The sequence below is a fragment of the Symphalangus syndactylus genome, chromosome 17 (assembly GCF_028878055.3).
Source record: "Symphalangus syndactylus isolate Jambi chromosome 17, NHGRI_mSymSyn1-v2.1_pri, whole genome shotgun sequence".
In the NCBI taxonomy this organism is placed as follows: Eukaryota; Metazoa; Chordata; class Mammalia; order Primates; family Hylobatidae; genus Symphalangus; species Symphalangus syndactylus.
This window is the reverse complement of record NC_072439.2, coordinates 51,515,096-51,532,085: the sequence shown is the minus strand read 5'-3', so window position 1 is coordinate 51,532,085 and position 16,990 is coordinate 51,515,096. Positions and strand designations below refer to the sequence as shown.

Sequence of the window (16,990 nt, the reverse complement as noted above, 5' to 3'; positions counted from 1 at the left end):
CCCTCCATTTTCAAGGAGTTGAGATTTGAAGAATCATATTCCTATCAATTAGCAACTTTAGAGTCTCTGATATTTGAACCACAGGAGGTGAGAAGAGAGTTGGAAAAGGAACTAAATTATCACAGGCCCTAAACACTTTTTAAAAGACATTGCTCTGGGCCAGGTGTGGTGGTTCACGCCTGTAATCCAGCACTCTGGGAGGCCAAGTTGGCTGGATGACTTGAGGTCAGGAGTTCAAGACCAGCCTGGCCAACATGGTGAAACCCGTCTCTACTAAAAATACAAACATTAGCCAGACATGGTGGTGGGCGCCTGTAATACCAGCTACCCAGGAGCCTGAGGCATGAGAATTGCTTGAACCCGGGAGGCAGAGGTTGCAGTGAGCCGAGATCGTGCCACTGCTGCACTCCAGCCTGGGCGACAGAGCGAGACTCCATGTAAAAAAACAAAACAAACAAACAAACAAAAAGCATTGCTCTGAATCCTGTAAGCATCGGTCATTGTCATCATTATCTTTATCCTAATTTATAATCACTCATAAAACTTGTCACAAGCTTTCAGCTTTCAGGCTGTTATGTAGAAGGATGGGCTTTGCAGCAGGTAAGTGAGGGATCCAACCCTCTCCATCTAGCTCTGTCACAGGCTTTGTCACATAATCTCTGAAGCTTTGTGTCTTATCTGTAAAAACAAAGCCATGTTTGTTGAGGATATTAACTGAGATACATTTAAGATAACATATACAGAAGCTCTGTGGAAACTGTTAGCTTTATAAAAGTGTCAGTTGCTGCACTTGTCTATCAGTTCCTTATCTCTAATGGAAATTATAATGGAACCTACCTCATAGGGTTCTTCTGAACTCCAAATGTATTTAATAAATGTAAGAACACTTCCTGACACGCTTAGGGCTTAACAAATGTGAACTATTGATATTATTAATGTATGCTCCACGAGGGGGCGTGTCGGATTTGAAACACCTTTTCATCTCCCATAGAGCCTAGCACCTTGCACCCAGCAGGTGCTCACTACATTTTTGCGGGATGATTTACAAAAGGAAGAATGTTCTGACCTCAGCCTGCGCTGCAGGGACCGTCCGAGTGTAAGACGTTAGTTCGTAGGCCGGAACCCAAAGCTCCGGATGCTGCGACGCCGGAGCCTCTAGGCGCCCGGACACGGGCGCCGGAAGTGGCGAAGGCGGGGTCGGCGCTGCCGGGTGAAGTCGTAGGACAGTGAAGATGCTGCTGGAATTGTCCGAGGAGCATAAGGAACACCTGGCCTTCCTGCCTCAAGTGGATAGCGCCGGTCAGCGGGCGTGGGGGCGGTGTTCTGTGGGCTGGGGAGGAGGTCAAAGGCAGCGCCCGGCACTCAACAGCCTTCTGACTTTCATTGCAGTGGTCGCCGAGTTTGGGCGGATTGCTGTGGAATTCCTGAGACGCGGCGCAAACCCAAAAATCTACGAAGGCGCCGCCAGTAAGAAGGGAAAGGGGACGACTCCGCAGGCTTCTAGGGCGGTTGTGAGCCATTCCCTGTCTACCGGGAGAGAAAGGGATTATTGCGACTCCTAGGGTCTTGTTCCGATTGTAGTAGAATAAAACCAGCAGAGCTCTTCAGTCAGGGTGCAAATCCTGCCTGTCCCTTAAGTAGCTGTGAGATTGTTAAAGCTTCTATTAAATCAGTTTTCTCGTGGTAAAATATACATAATACCACCTTACTTTCAGAAATACTGAAAAGTATTTTGTATAAATATACCAAAGTCTGTGGAATAGCTGGGTCAACTGTAAATTGCAAGTATTTGGTTATCATTATTAGTTGTTCAGATATCCGCTTTTGCTAAAAAAAAAAAAAAGTGTTGTTTTCCCCCTGGGTAAGAGGCAGTCTCTGGGATTAATTCAATCCCTATCGAGTTCCTCTTCTGCCAGAGTTGAAGGAGCTACGTATTCAAGAGAAGGGCTACGCACCTGATACTAGTCTCCACAGTTCTGCGTTTTGTTAAGGTTACATGGTGGGAAATACCAAAGGCATTTGGCTGGGAGTGGAATGAGAAGGAGCAGGAGCCTCTGGCCAACTTACTATTTTTCATGCAGTGTTTGAAAACATGTAATAATGAATAGTGTTTATTTTTATTTTATTTATTTATTTTTTTTTGAGACGGAGTCTCGCTCTGTCACCCAGGCTGTAGTGCAGTGGCGCGATCTCGGCTCACTGCAAGCTCCGCCTCCCGGGTTCACGCCATTCTCCTGCCTCAGCCTCTCCGAGTAGCTGGGACTACAGGCACCCGCCACCACGCCCGGCTAATTTTTTGTATTTTTAGTAGAGACGGGGTTTCACCGTGGTCTCGATCTCCTGACCTCGGGATCCGCCCGCCTCGGCCTCCCAAAGTGCTGGGATTACAAGCGTGAGCCACCACGCCCGGCCTAATAGTGTTTATTTTTAAATACAAATATGAACAAGATAAATACCACAGTAGTAATTTATTTGCTCTTTTTCACTTTTCTTTCTCAGGAAAACTCAATGTGAGTAGTGACACTGTCCAGCATGGTGTGGAAGGATTAACGTATCTCCTCACTGAGAGCTCAAAGCTCATGGTAAGGGTTTTTCTGGACTGTTTTGTATTGCCTGGATTCTTAAGAACGGTCTAGTGTACTCTACATCATAGTCTTGGCAGGTATCTGTGTGTTTTAATAATGTTGTTAGTGGTTTATAATTGATTTTTTGAAGACATACCTAAAAAATAAAAATCATATAACATCATCTGCTGATATGAATACCTCTTGCTAGTATAAATAGCTAGTACAGAAGTACCTTTAATTCTGCATGTTGTTAAACTATATATTATCCTAAGAGGATACATAAGAGGAGGGAGACTGTATTAATATTTTGTTTGCATATCAGCAGTATCTGGCTTGATGAAGGATAGGAAGGGAAACTGGGCATCTTAACAATTCTTTCCATTTTATACTTTAGTAAAGTACTTTTATGTATCGGTAACTCAGATTTTGGAATGGTGGGCAGTGGTTGTCTTTAAGGAATGCTGTTTCTTTTACTAGACAGAATAAATTAGAGGATATCATATTCTTTTGTGTATTTCAAGTATTTTAGCTAGACAAAGATAAATTTTGATGTTGTCTTAAACTCAATTCACTTAGATTTCTGAACTGGATTTCCAAGACTCTGTTTTTGTTCTGGGATTCTCTGAAGAATTAAACAAATTGTTGCTTCAGCTTTATCTGGACAACAGAAAGGAGATCAGAACGATTCTGAATGAATTGGCACCAAGCCTTCCCAGTTATCATAACCTTGAATGGCGACTGGATGTACAGGTATAGCATTTTTAAAATTAACTTAACATAGAATGTAAGAATTATTTTAGGTTTGTGTCATGTTTATTGTATTCTTTACCACCTTAACTAAGACCCGGTTTGAAACTTTGTTTTTTTAATGTTCATTTTTAAGACATTTCACAAATAGTTCATTTTCTTTTATTTTCAGTGTGTTCAAATCAGTTTAATTTGCAAAGTTTGTAAGAAATAGGTTATTTTGGAAAAGGAGATGGTTATATAGATTTTTTAGGTTGGTGCCTAGATGTTTAAAAACTTTTCTGTTTGAATTTAACAGATGTAGAAAAGTGCACAGGTCAATGTACCGCTCAGTGAATTATCACATGGTGCATTTAACTGTGAGTCACACCCCAGAAGCATCCTCTTTGCCTCCTGATTACTGCCCCTTTCCTCCTTTGCAAAGATAACCAGCATCCTGACTTCTAACACAAATTACATTTACCTGTCTTTTAACTTTGTATATATGGAATGACTCAGTAAATATTCTTTTGTACCTGGCTTCTCTCACAATATTATTTTTGTGAGATTCATCTTTCAGTTGATTTTAAAGTCACATAAACAAAAGGGTGTTTTCAGACCATTGCTTATAGTCCTTTATTAAGCAGAGAGAGATGAGTTAGTAGATGTGTATTGAATGCCATCTATTTGCTGATTAGAGCTGTGCTAAATGCTTTGAGACACAAAAGAAGTGTAAGATACTTTCTCAGCTGGAAAAGATCATATCACCTTGGTTAGGGATATTAGGCGTTCTCAAAATAACTAGTAATTAAAGGTAGTTATAAAATAAGGTTCTTGATGGGGAAAAAAGAATATAATTATATAAATGAAGATGACAACTGTTTAAAACAACAACAACAGCAACAACAACACGTGTAGTTGTGTGTATGTGCTGGCATAATCCAAGAAAGCTTCCAGCAAAAGGAAATGAAATTTCAGAAGGATGAATGAATAGAGAAAATTAGGGTAAATATTCTTAGTAGAGAAGGCAGAATATGTTGTAAAAGCCCACATGGATATGGAAATGAGCATATGAATATGTATTATAGTGCACTTGTTCTCAAATTTGACTTCATGTTGGAATAACCTGGGGAGCTTTACAGAAATTCTGATGTTTGTGTGTTATACCCAGAGTTTCTGATTTATTGGTATAGAGTTCGGCCTGAGCATCAGGATTTTTTAAAGCTTCTTTTCACCCAGGTAATTCTAATGTGCAATACAGTTTGGAAACCACTGTTGTAATGGCTTCTTCTGATTCAAATGGAGGTAATGTCCAAATAGGTTATAGAAATTTGGTTAGAGGTGTTTAGACCTGAAATATCAGATAATAGGAAGCCCTTGTAGATATTTGGATAAGGGAGTAACATTAAGGCCATGCACGGTGGCTCAGCACTTTGAGAGGCCAAGGCAGGCGGATAGCTTGAGGTCAGGAGTTCAAGACCAGCCTGGCCAACCTGTCTCTACTAAAAATACAAAATTTAGCCGGGCATGGTGGCACATGCCTGTAGTCCCAGCTACTTGGGAGGCTGAGGCAGGAAAATCGCTTGAACCCGGGAGGTCGAGGTTGCAGTGAGCTGAGATTGTGCCACTGTACTTCAGCCTGGGCAACAGAGGGAGACTTCGTCTCAAAAAAAAAAAAAGACCGTAACATTAAAAAACAATCGTGTAGGAAAGTTAGTCTAGCACCCTTGGGCAGAGAATGAAAGTGGGAATTCAAAATATGAAGAGCATCAGGCCTTTACACATTATTTTTCCTCTATGTGAAATGCGTTTTCTGCTTTGCTGCTACCTCTTGACTCTACTCTTTCTTACCCTTGTAAGTCTCCATTTAAATCAGGGCTCAACAAACTATGGCCTGTGGGCCAAATTGGCTTGCTACCTATTTCTGTAAATAAAGTTTTATTGGGACACAGTCATGCTCCTTTGTTATGTATTATTTATGACTGCTTTCAAAGTACAAGGGCAGAGTTGAGTAGTTGTGCCAGAAACTGTATGGTCTGTAAAGCCTAAAATATTACCTGGTTCTTTATAGAAAGGGTTTGCTGATCTGTGCTCTAAATGATGTCTTCCTTTGGGAGAAATGCCCCCTGCCACTAGCCACAGTTAAATTTTGGTGGCATTTGTGTTTTCTTTTCATGGCACCGGTGCTTCCTCTTTTGGCAAGTCATCTCACTTGTATGTACCTGGTTTTTTGGTTTTTGGTTTTTTGTTTTACTAAACTGTAAACACTGGGATAGCAGGGACCACGCATGTCTTATATATTCTCTTTCTTCAAAGCCTCAACATCTCCTCTATGCTCCACATGCTTAGGTATTGACCTTGCTTCCAGCTTGACTAAGAAAAGAGAAGCAATCAGAAAGAACTCCCACATGCACCTGTCATCACATCTTTCAGCCTGTATGAGGACCCATTTGCTCCACTTGTCTTCTCTCCTGTTCCTCTTAATGAAGTGCCCATGCTCTTATCTACAGGCAGCCTTTCCCTTGTATACCTCAATCCATCCCTGTTTCCCCCCATGAGGACATAGTTCTAGCAATTATTCCCTTTCTTACCTGCATCATACTTTGTTTGCCTCTACTGAATCATTTCCTTCTGCACACAGTCAGAAACCCAGTCTTGACTCCATGTACTCCTCCTACTGCTGCTCCATTATTTTGCTACTCTTTATACTAAGACTTTTTAAAATTTTTTTTTGAGATGGAGTCTTGCTCAGTCGCCCAGGCTGGAGTGCAGTGGCGTGATCTCAGCTCACTGCAAGCTCCGCCTCCCGGGTTCAAGTGATTCTCCTGCCTCAGCCTCCTGAGTAGTTGGGATTACAGTGGGATTCCAGGCATGTGCCACCATGCCTGGCTAATTTTTGTATTTTTAGTAGAGACAGGGTTTTACCACGTTGTCCAGGCTGGTCTCGAGCTCCTGACCTGAAGTGATCCACCTGCCTCAGCCTCCCCAAGTGCTGGGATTACAGGCATGAGCCACCACGCCCAGCCTATACTAAGACTTCTTGGAAGAGTTGTCTCTGTATATTCTCTCTTCCCGTCATCTCTTAAACTCTTCCTAATCAGACTTTATAATCTTCACTCTGCTCTCGTAACTTACTCAAGGTCATGGCTTTTTAGTTTTTATGCCATTCTGTTTATTAACAGCATTTGTCACAGTCAGTCACGCCTCCCTACTTGAAATACTTTCTTTAGTTGCCTTCTGGGAAATAACTCCCTGTGATTCCCATTCAACTTCACAGGCTCCTCTTTCTCAATCTCCTTTGCTGATTCTATCTCATTGCCCTTTAAATATTGGGATGCCCCGAAGGTCAGTTCTGAGTCTTCATAGCTTTTCCACTTACATTCTCAAGCTGGTTTCATCCAATTTGAAGTCTCAAATAAACCCCATATTCTTGGGATTCCCAGATTTATATCTTTGGCCTAGAACTGTCCTCTAAACTTCAGAATCATACAGTGGAAGCCTATTTGACATCTCCACTTTGGTAATTTGATAAGCATTCAAATGTAATATGTTCCAAACTGAATCCCACCTTTCCTACCCACTGATATGGTTTGGTTCTATGTCCCCACCCAAATCTCATCTTGAATTGTAATAATACCTACATGTCAAGGGTGGGACCAAGTGGAGATAATTGAGTCATAGGAGCAGTTTTCCCCATGCTGTTCTTGTGGTAGTGAGTTCTTACAAGATCTGATAGTTTTATAAGGGGCTTCCTCCTTCATCTGGCATTCATACTCTCTCCTGCCGCCCTGTGAAGAGGTGCCTTCTGTCATGATTGTAAGTTTCCTGAAGCCTCCCCAGCCATGTGGAACTGTGAGTCAATTAAAATTCTTTTTTTAATTTTTTTATTTTTTGAGACAGTCTCGCTGTGTAGCCAGGCTGGAGTGCAGTGGTGCAATCTCGGCTCACTGCAAGCTCCGCCTCCCAGGTTCACGCCATTGTCCTGCCTCAGCCTCCCGAGTAGCTGGGATTACAGGTGTGTGCCACCACACCCGGCTAATATTTTTTTTTGTATTTTTAGTAGAGACAGGGTTTCACCCTGTTAGCCAGAATGGTCTCAATCTCCTGACCTTGTGATCTGTCCACCTTGGCCTCCCAAAGTGCTGGGATTACAGGCGTGAGCCACCGTGCCCAGCCTTTTCTTTATAAATTACCCAGTCTCGGTTATTTCTTCATAGCAGTGTGAGAAAGGACTAATACACCCCCTCCCTACTGAAACTACTCCTACCATAGCCTCTCCCATCTCAGATGGTACATACATTCTTTGAATCACACAGGCCAAAAATACTTGGGCTCTTCCTTGACTCCTCTCCTTGCCCTTCATCTAGTCCATCTGCAAGTCAGTTTCTTAAAAAGGTATCCACAGTCTGACCACTTCCCTTCTATGGTTTGAAGAAAAAAAAAGTAGGAAATTTCACCCCAAAATTATAATTTTTAGCAACTTTTGAAAAATTAGAAGTTCAGGCAGCACTAGAGCCACACTCCCTCATGGCATTAATCAGTTCAAGATAGACTGAATTTAAGGTGATGACAGCTTATTTAAGTTGCAATCTCTACAGTAGGTGAGGATGTGGGCCTAACACTTGGATGCCAGATTAGTTCAAATCACAAATGAGAATGATTTCTCTGACATCTGAATTGAATCTCATTGGTTGGTCATGGCTAATAGAAATAAAAGCCAGTAATTAGAGTAAGAGTGGTTTTAGGAAAAACAACCACTAACACAACACAATGTCACTGAAAGTAAGAGCAACATTTAAGAATAAAGGGATCATCAGGAGAGTAAGAATTAAGACAAAAGGCTTAGGATTTGGACAGAAGAAAGATGTACCTGTCTTACTATATCTTCCAATTTTACACTTGGGATAGAGTGGCTGGCATAGAGAATATTCCATTGTCATGAGCATCTTCAGGTACATGCAGATAAACAATAAAAAAGATAATTTCTTATGTCCCATTAATCCATCCTTGTTTCTATATCTATTCAGTTATCAAACCATTTATTGAATGTCTAGTGCATGCTAGGCCTTGTGGACATAGCAGTGGTTGCCTTTAAGTCCTCATGGTCTTACAGTAAGAGGGAGACCAAAAAATAAAATTTAATTAGAAATCAGCAATTATAATCCAGTGTGATGAGTGCTTTAATAGGCATGAACACAGGACATGGTATAAACCAGACTGTAGGCTCCAGGAGGGCAAGTATTGTGTCTTGTTCATTACCATGTGCCCAGCACAATACCTGGCATATAATAGGCATGAATCAGTGCTGAATAGAAAGAGTGGTGGCAGGGGGAGTTAAGTGACTTAAATTATTTATCAGACATTTCTTGTACTCCTAACATGTGCCAGGTGTTGTAGATACAGCAAAGAACAGAACACAGTTCATGCTCTGGGGGACATCATAAGCAGCAAGTCTTGTGGGGTTTGTGGGGGGAAATGACTGTGGATAAGCCTTTATACTTAGGTCCTTTAATAATAACCCGATGGAGATGTGGGGATGGTCATGTATGTGGCTCAGCGGTAATTCATCTTGTAGATCTTTACGTCTCTCTTGTATGCGAATGTCCCCTGACTTTTGGGGTCCAGTAGGCTTTAACAGTTCTTTTTTTGGCTTTATTGATTTGCTTTGAGTTTGTCCATTATGAAGACATTTTTGAAAGTTAAAATTAAGAAGTTGAATTTTCTAAAATTAAACTCAAGAGAGCTCATTTACCCAGTGAAGTGGGTTTGAATCACTGCGCTATTGCTAGGACTAGTACAGTTTAAGGTTGAGGGTATACTGAATGAATGTTGCTACTTACGGAGAAGTGCATTTAAGGGCTAAAAAAGCTACTCAGCTCATTGAGTTCCTCAGCTTCTTTGTTGAAACCATTGCATAGGATTTTAACTGGAGTGGATTCTTCTGCTCATAGAGAAAGGCATATCAGATAAGACTAGCTAAATGGCTAGGAAACTTGTAACTACATACGGCGCCTTTCATGTTTAAGTAACTGACTTGTCTCATGGAGACTGGTAGTGATGGACAATTACCACCTAATTATTATGCAGTTGTTTATGGGAATCAAATTAATCATCATAGCTTAGTGTCTAGTAGGAACATTTCCCCAGACTTAATAAATTGCCAACACAATTGATGTCCTTGTTAATAGCATTAGTAAATGAATGTACCACCATCAGACTGATGCAGGAGGATGTTCCTTTCAGGGCTGGTCCATTTACAACTACTTCAAAGCATTCTTTTCCTGTCTTGCCCACATATTGTTTGCTCTGAGGCTAAATAGAGAACTGAATTCTTTTAGGAACTGTAGCTACATGAAACATAATTTATGTATCCTGTTTCCTACTTGATGTTTTTTGCCAGAATACCCTTTTCAGTGCCTTGAGATATGGCCCTTCAGAGTAAACATTTTTTTCTTTGTTTTTTTTTTCTAATTTGCATTGACATAAGACATTTTATTTTAAAGTTGCTTTTATTGTTGTTATGTTTACAGGGAGGAGGACAGAATCTCATCCCCAGTAAAAAATAAGTCCATATCAAGAACTTGGTGGGCTACTGTTTTGTCCTGTAGTACTGTCATTCAACTTCTTTCTGAGAAAAATGTCTTACTAGATGTTTGTTAGGGATGTTATGTAATCTCTTTTCTAGAACTGTTAAAGAATAGTATAGATATTTATATAGGTATTTAATTTAGATATGTTGTCTAAAAATTGGAGGATAGTGGCTTTAAGTCTTTCAACAAAAAAGTCGTGGCTTAATTACACAGCAAATACACTCAGTCCCTGTCTGTCAGTGCAGTCCCTCTCTGTCAGTGTAGAGGAAAAACAAATATAAACAGAGCATAATTGAATAAATAAGTACTGTTTTCAATTATCATATGTATAATTTGCATATGTGTCATCTATAATTATTTGTACTACAGAGATGATCTTAAACTGGTACTTTAGCCTGCAAGTACCTATTTTATGTTTGGGGACCAGCTCACCCAAAGGGATTGACTTATTGTTTGCAAATTAGTTGGGGACATTAAATTTCAGCCTTGGATCAGTATCTTGGGTTCTTTTGGAAGCCCAGGTTACCTATAATTATTTGGAAGAAGTTATTAGTCAGAATATTCTATTTTACAGAATTAAATTAATCCTGAAATCTCAGGTTTAGACTTGTTACTCACTTGAAAATCTCTTCAATTTGGAATCTAGTCTTCTTGACATGACTCCACTATTTTTGATAACTTTTTTGCTTTCTCCTGTAACAAGATGTTTCAGGCTCATCTTGTACAGTTTCTCTCCTAAACTTCAAGTCAGCTATTGCTTTGGATAGTCCTGGTTCCTTTTAATGGAGAATCTAAAGATTGAAAGGACCTTGAAGTTGGTCATTGTTTATAGTTTTGTGTTTTCTTCTTTTAAATATATGTCAGTATTACTTATTTTTTAAATTTTGGAATATATTATACAAATGAAAGGTTATGACCCAGTTTAAAGAATAATGATAAAACAAATACCGGTACACCCACTACCAAGCTTAACAAATAAAACCAGTACTTTTGAAGAACCTGTACCCAATTGTAACCATCTCCCAGCCACCTGAAGGAAACTATTATCCTGAATTTTCTGTCAATCTTTTCTTTTTCTTTTTTTTTTTTTTTTTTGAGACAGAGTCTCACTCTGTTGCCCAGGCTGGAGTGCAATGGCACGATCTCGGCTCACCACAACCTCAGCCTCCTGGGTTCAAGCAATTCTCCTGCCTCAGCCTCCCAAGTAGCTGGGACTACAGGCATGTGCCACCATGCCCAGCTAATTTTTGTATTTTTAGTAGAGACAGGGTTTCACTGTGTTGGCCGGGCTGGTCTCAAACTCCTGACCTTGTGATCCACCCACCTCAGCCCCACAAAGTGCTGAGATTACAGGTGTGAGCCACCGCGCCCAGCCCCTAATCTTTTCTTTATAGTTTTTTTAAAAACATAAATTTTGTCACCAAACTCTATATTTTTTAAACTTGAACATATTCTGTGACTTGCTTTTTTTCAACATTTTCATTTCTTCTATGATAACCCATGTTGCTGTAGTTCATTTCTCTGCCATTTAGTAAGCAATTCATTGTGTGATTATTCTTGGTTTATCTATTCTGTTGTTAATGAATATTTGAGGTATTTCTAATTTTTTGTTCTTGGAAACATACTATCATGAATAAATGTATATGTGTGAGAGGTTAAGGTATGTGCCTAGGGGTAGAGTTGCTGGTAATGCACATTGTTTTCCAAAGTGATTTTCTCATCCCTTACCAGGAGTGGGTGAGAGTTCCCATTATTGCCACTTGCAATGCTTGGTATGAACAGGTTTTTAATTTTTGCTAGTCTGAAGGCCGGGCGCAGTGGCTCAAGCCTGTAATCCCAGCACTTTGGGAGGCCGAGGTGGGCGGATCACGAGGTCAGGAGATCGAGACCATCCTGGCTAACACGGTGAAACCCCGTCTCTACTAAAAATACAAAAAATTAGCCGGGCATGTTGGCGAGCGCCTGTAGTCCCAGCTATTCGGGAGGGTGAGGCAGGAGAATGGCGTGAACCCGGGAGGCGGAGCTTGCAGTGAGCCGAGATCGCGCCACTGCACTCCAGCCTGGGCGACAGAGAAAGACTCCGTCTCAAAAAAAAAAAAAAAAAAAATTTTGCTAGTCTGATATTTGTAAAATGGTATTTCATGCAGTTTTACGGGCTATTATCCTGATGTTTAATAAAGTTGAACATATTTTTCTATATTCATTTGTCTTCTGTAAAATGCTTATTTAGACCTATATATTTTTATCTTGGGTTTTGAGGTTTTTTTCTTATTAAATCAGAGGAGTTCACACATTCTGGATACTAATCTTTTTTTGGTTATATGTCTGTTGCAAAATCCCTTCTCTTGGTTTATTACTTGTTTTTTCACCATCTTTAGGTGTCTTTTGAAGAAAATTGAGTTTTAATGTAATTGAATTTACCAGTTTTGTCTTTATGGTTTGAGCCTATTATATCATGTTTAAGAAATCTTCTATACCATAAAATTGTGTATATATTCTCATTATTTTCTTTTCAAAGGTTTTAAAGTTTACTTTTCATTTTGAAATCTGTAATTCATCTGAAACTTAATTTTTGTGTATGGTTTAAGATAACTATAAATATTATTATATATTCAGCATGGTTATTAAATAGTTACTGTGCTCTTATTTCATTTAAAATCAAGCTTGCAAGTAGAAGTCTCAGGCAACAGATTAAACCAGCAGTGACTATAAAGCTACACCTTAATCAAAATGGAGATCACAACACCAAAATTCTACAGACAGACCCAGCCACCCTGCTCCATTTGGTTCAACAACTGGAACAAGCATTGGAAGAGATGAAGACAAACCACTGTAGGAGAGTTGTTCGCAACATCAAGTAATACCAGTTTTAAGGTTTTAATTCATTTGAATCACTTATTAATTGATGATATACAGCAATTACTTTTCAAAATTAATTTTTAATTAATTCATGATGATAAATACATAGTATTCATCAGTATCTATTCCAAGATACTGAGGTCATAATCAGAAGCTAAGCTGGGCGCAGTGGCTCATGCCAGTAATCCCAGCACTTTAGGAGGCCGAGGTGGGCAAATCATGAGGTCAGGAGATTGAGACCTTCCTGGCTAACATGGTGAAACCCCGTCTCTATTAAAAATATAAAAAATTAGCCAGGTGTGGTGGCACACATCTGTCAGAGTCCCAGCTACTCGGGAGGCTGAGGCAGGAGAATCGCTTGAACCTGGGAGGTGGAGGTTGCAGTGAGCTGAGATTGTGCCACTGCACTCCAGCCTGGGTGACAGAGTGAGACTCCATCTCAAAAATAATAATAAAGTAAAAATAAAAATAAAAAAATAATCAGAAGCTAAAGTTCCTTTCCTGGTGCTAACTGTGGTCTTCTTGACACATTAAGTTGTATTTTGTATTTTAAGTCTCTCATGCTCTACCAAGGAACTAGCCAGACGGCCATTATTTTGTATTTTAAATATGTAAATAGGATTGAATCAACTAGAAATGAATCTATGTGTTCTATATATATGAATGACTATCTTGTTTTTGCTACTTCTTTTGACTGCTTAACTTTATTATTTTCCTCTTTATCAAATTTGAAAATAAAATTCACAATGTAATACTATGCAGAATTTTCTAAACAGTTCAGTATTTTTGACTTTTAAAAACACCCCACAATGTTAATAGCCACAGAATATTGAACATCAATAGGATTTTTAATGCTATATTGTTATAGGCAGTTTATTCATTTTTCTTTGTATGTGAAGATGATAAGTATTTGTCATATTGCCTTAGTTTGAGTGATCATGGTTAATTAATTGGCTTAAATAGTACTCAAATTTGTGTGGTCATATATTGTATTTTATCAAGGACTAATTCTTCTACCATACCTAAAGCATCTAGGAGACACTCTTGTCATTTACATTTGTCCTGGATACAAATTATAGTCACTTTTTATAATTTGAATAAACTATGATGAGGGAAGGAAGGCCATGTTTATTACATTATAGGCAACTATCCCTTCTCCCTTACAAACTTGATTTATGTTTTGTTTTATTTTTTAGTAGGGAACCAAAAGCTTTTGGCCTGAAAAACTCAGGTGCTGATTTGCCAGGTCAGCCTGAGAGAGTGCAGAGATACAGAGGTCGGCTTAGGGAGAAGAATTGTGTGGAAGGGTGGAAATGAGGGTTCAGTCTTAACTATGTATCCAAGACCTTATCCTGAGAGTCTTCATGGAATAATCTAGAAAGGGCTGTAGAAGCAATCAAACTCTAAACTGCACTGTAGACTTTGTCAATACTTTGCTTCCTAAGAATTAGAGATTTTCATATCAGAGTGATACCATGTTGCAATCTCTTTAGAGAAGAGAGAGCCTAGCAGGGAATAGGCCAGTGGAAGAAAAGCATACTTGAGATGGCTACCCATTGGTCCCTGCAGGCATCCGGGCCACCCTTTTTCTATAGGTATATGTTCTGCCTTTGTAAAACAACTATATTATTAGATGTCAGCAAACTATAATCAGAAATAATTTTTAATTATAGTGGCAACTTGATTAATGAAGCTCTCATATACAACCTCACAAACAAAAAGAAACTTTATTACGTGAAATAGTAGCATATGTCATTGGGTTTAAAAGCAACATGCCTGCAAAACTTATAAAAAATACCTCTGTAAGGATTTTTATTTGTCCACGTTCGATGGAAGATAAACATGGCTGCCCCCAGCCAAGACTGAAACAATAGCCCTTTGTCTCTTCAGAACAACCTATCTCCAACTCTTTGTCCACAGTTCTTACCCCAATTAAAACAAGAACGCATGTGCTAATCCTTTTTTAATTTTTATCAACCTCCCTTGGCCTCCTTTCACTGTACTCCATTATTCCTTCTGTGATGTTCTACCTTCTTCACCTTTTGAGACCAGAGTGAGTTGGAAGCAGTTTGCCTACCTTCTTTTAGAATCTGGGGCTTATCTTTTAGTACAAGCCATTGAATAAGCCTCTTCGTTTTTTTGCTCAAACATTCCACATCCTTGTGGACTCCCCTGCATTGTTTGTTTTATATAACATTTGATATTTGTTGTAGCTTGTATATGAACATAATTTTCTGTAGAGGTAGTCACTGTTCTCTCCAGTATGACCCAGGTTTCTTGACTCTGAGTAATGCACCTTCTATAACTATCTAAATTTCTATTGAAGCTTTTTGGATTATGAGTATGCTGACTTTTCACGATTGGCTAGTGTATGTTTAGATTTGAATGTCATATCCTTCATGTCTCAAAGCCAAAATAGTAACATCTCATCTCAGAACAGAGCTGTGACCACATGCCAATATATGTGTCACAAAGTCTACATATGTTACATTCCTTGGAAGTCTCCTTAAATGTTTCACAAAATGTCAACAAGCTTGTTTTGTTATTGATGTTTTCGAGATTGGGCACATTTAAGACAGTAAACGGGAAAGGTGGTGAAGATGCTATAAGAAGATGCTGTATCTTGAGAATTGAAAAATGAGAATCTGACATGGTTTGAAAAATCATGAAGGGTATATATAAAGGATGCATGTGTAGGAGCCATTAAAATTCTTAACAGTATGTGCCCTTTTAGCGTTTTAATCTTATGAAGAGGTTAAGAGATAAGTCTTCGGAGTTGGACAAAAGGATTTGAATTTAGGTTCTGTGGATTATTATGGGTCCTTGATAAATTCTCAAAGCCTTTTTTTTTTATTCATCTCTAAAATAGGAATATAGGATTACCTACCACATTGGCTCGTAAGAACTATATGAGACCATGTATATAGAATGTTTAACATAGTACCAGGCTTTACAAAGAGCTCAATAAATGTTTACCATTATTGAAATAGCTTTGTAGACTGAGGATCTCATTATTTTACAGCCTTGAATTATGTCCTGTATACTCTGTTAAAGAAGCCGGGAAAAAATGCCAACTGGTTGTTTCTGGGTGGCGGAATTATGGTTGTTTCCTTTCTTTTTTAATTTCTATAGTAAGTTTGAATAACTTTCATAACATTTAGGAAAAAATATTAAAGGAAAGAAAAAAGATCAGGGAATTTAAATATATTTTTAGTAGATATTTTTATCCAAACTTAATTCTTAGAATGATAAACACATAGTTTACCAGAAAACTCAGCTGTTCAAAACTACTCAGTCCCCAAAGGACTCAGGTAAACAGGCCGAGGGTTTTATATATAGAGTGCTCTAGAGTTTCCTTTTTCTGTCATTTTTTTCTCCATGTTAGTGAAAGAAACATGGGAATCTTAAGACATTAAGCCATTTCTCCTTTTCTAGGTAATATTACTTCTAAATAGAGAATTGTTTGTGTTGTTTTTCATCTCAAATGGAAACAGTATTTCTTTGTAGCTTTTCACATCCCTTATGGTCAGGAAGTTCTGTCAGCTGCTATATTAAAGTCCTTCTGCTATAACTTACTCAGTCTTAACTGTACTTACATGAATTTGATTAAGTATCTTCTTTTCCAGAATCATAGATTACTCTCACATCTTTCTTCCACCAACAGTAGAAAATATTTTGGTGGAAATGTTATGATACTACATTGCCTCTAACTTAAATATGTTCACTTTTAAAACCATCATGACTGTTATATTCAAACTTAAATACTTTTCTTAGAACAAATGAACCTAACTCCACCATTAATGTGGTTAGTTCAGTAAGCTTTATAAATTTTGAAAGTAATGTTTGAATTATAAAAGCAGAATAAGCCCATTATTTTTCAACTTTCAAAAAATATGTATAAAGATGAGAAAAAATACCATATGGCACTAAAATGTGTATTTAATGATTTGACCACAGAGTAGTAAGTAATGGCTCTTTGTTCTAGATTTTTACAGCTCCTCTCTACCCAGGAACTCCAGCTATAACTTAAGTATGCACAACAGCCATGAGTCCAAAAGTTTTGACATATCATAATGGGGGAATATAGAAAAAGTAATTTTATATCCTTAATGGGTTAAAAGGCAGCATCAATAATACAAATATCTATGTTAATGTACTCTAAAACTGGGCTTTTACTTGAGTTGTTACCATTCTAAACCCAAGCAACTTTTTAATAAGATGAACTCCTTTTTATAATTATAATGTAAA

At 38.6% G+C, this 16,990-nt stretch overlaps 1 protein-coding gene across 1 annotated transcript; it reads left to right on the top strand.

Moving 5' to 3' along the window:
* Nucleotides 1-1,152: 1,152 nt before the first annotated feature.
* Nucleotides 1,153-15,733, top strand: COMMD2 (COMM domain containing 2). Its single transcript, XM_055247821.2, has 5 exons — nt 1,153-1,299; nt 1,390-1,467; nt 2,500-2,582; nt 3,144-3,317; nt 12,547-15,733. The coding sequence occupies exons 1-5, from the start codon at nt 1,233-1,235 to the stop codon at nt 12,742-12,744; spliced, it is 600 nt and encodes a 199-aa protein (XP_055103796.1). The 5' UTR covers nt 1,153-1,232; the 3' UTR covers nt 12,745-15,733.
* The last annotated feature ends 1,257 nt before the right edge of the window (nt 15,734-16,990 follow it).

What these genes read in the sequence shown, in the direction of transcription:
- COMMD2 (XM_055247821.2), top strand. Translation starts at nt 1,233, where the DNA reads ATGCTGCTGGAATTGTCCGAGGAGCATAAGGAACACCTGGCCTTCCTG. An exon ending in GCCTCAAGTGGATAGCGCCG is followed by an intron (nt 1,300 to 1,389) that starts GTCAGCGGGCGT and finishes CTTTCATTGCAG; the next exon opens with TGGTCGCCGAGTTTGGGCGG. An exon ending in CTGAGAGCTCAAAGCTCATG is followed by an intron (nt 2,583 to 3,143) that starts GTAAGGGTTTTT and finishes CAATTCACTTAG; the next exon opens with ATTTCTGAACTGGATTTCCA.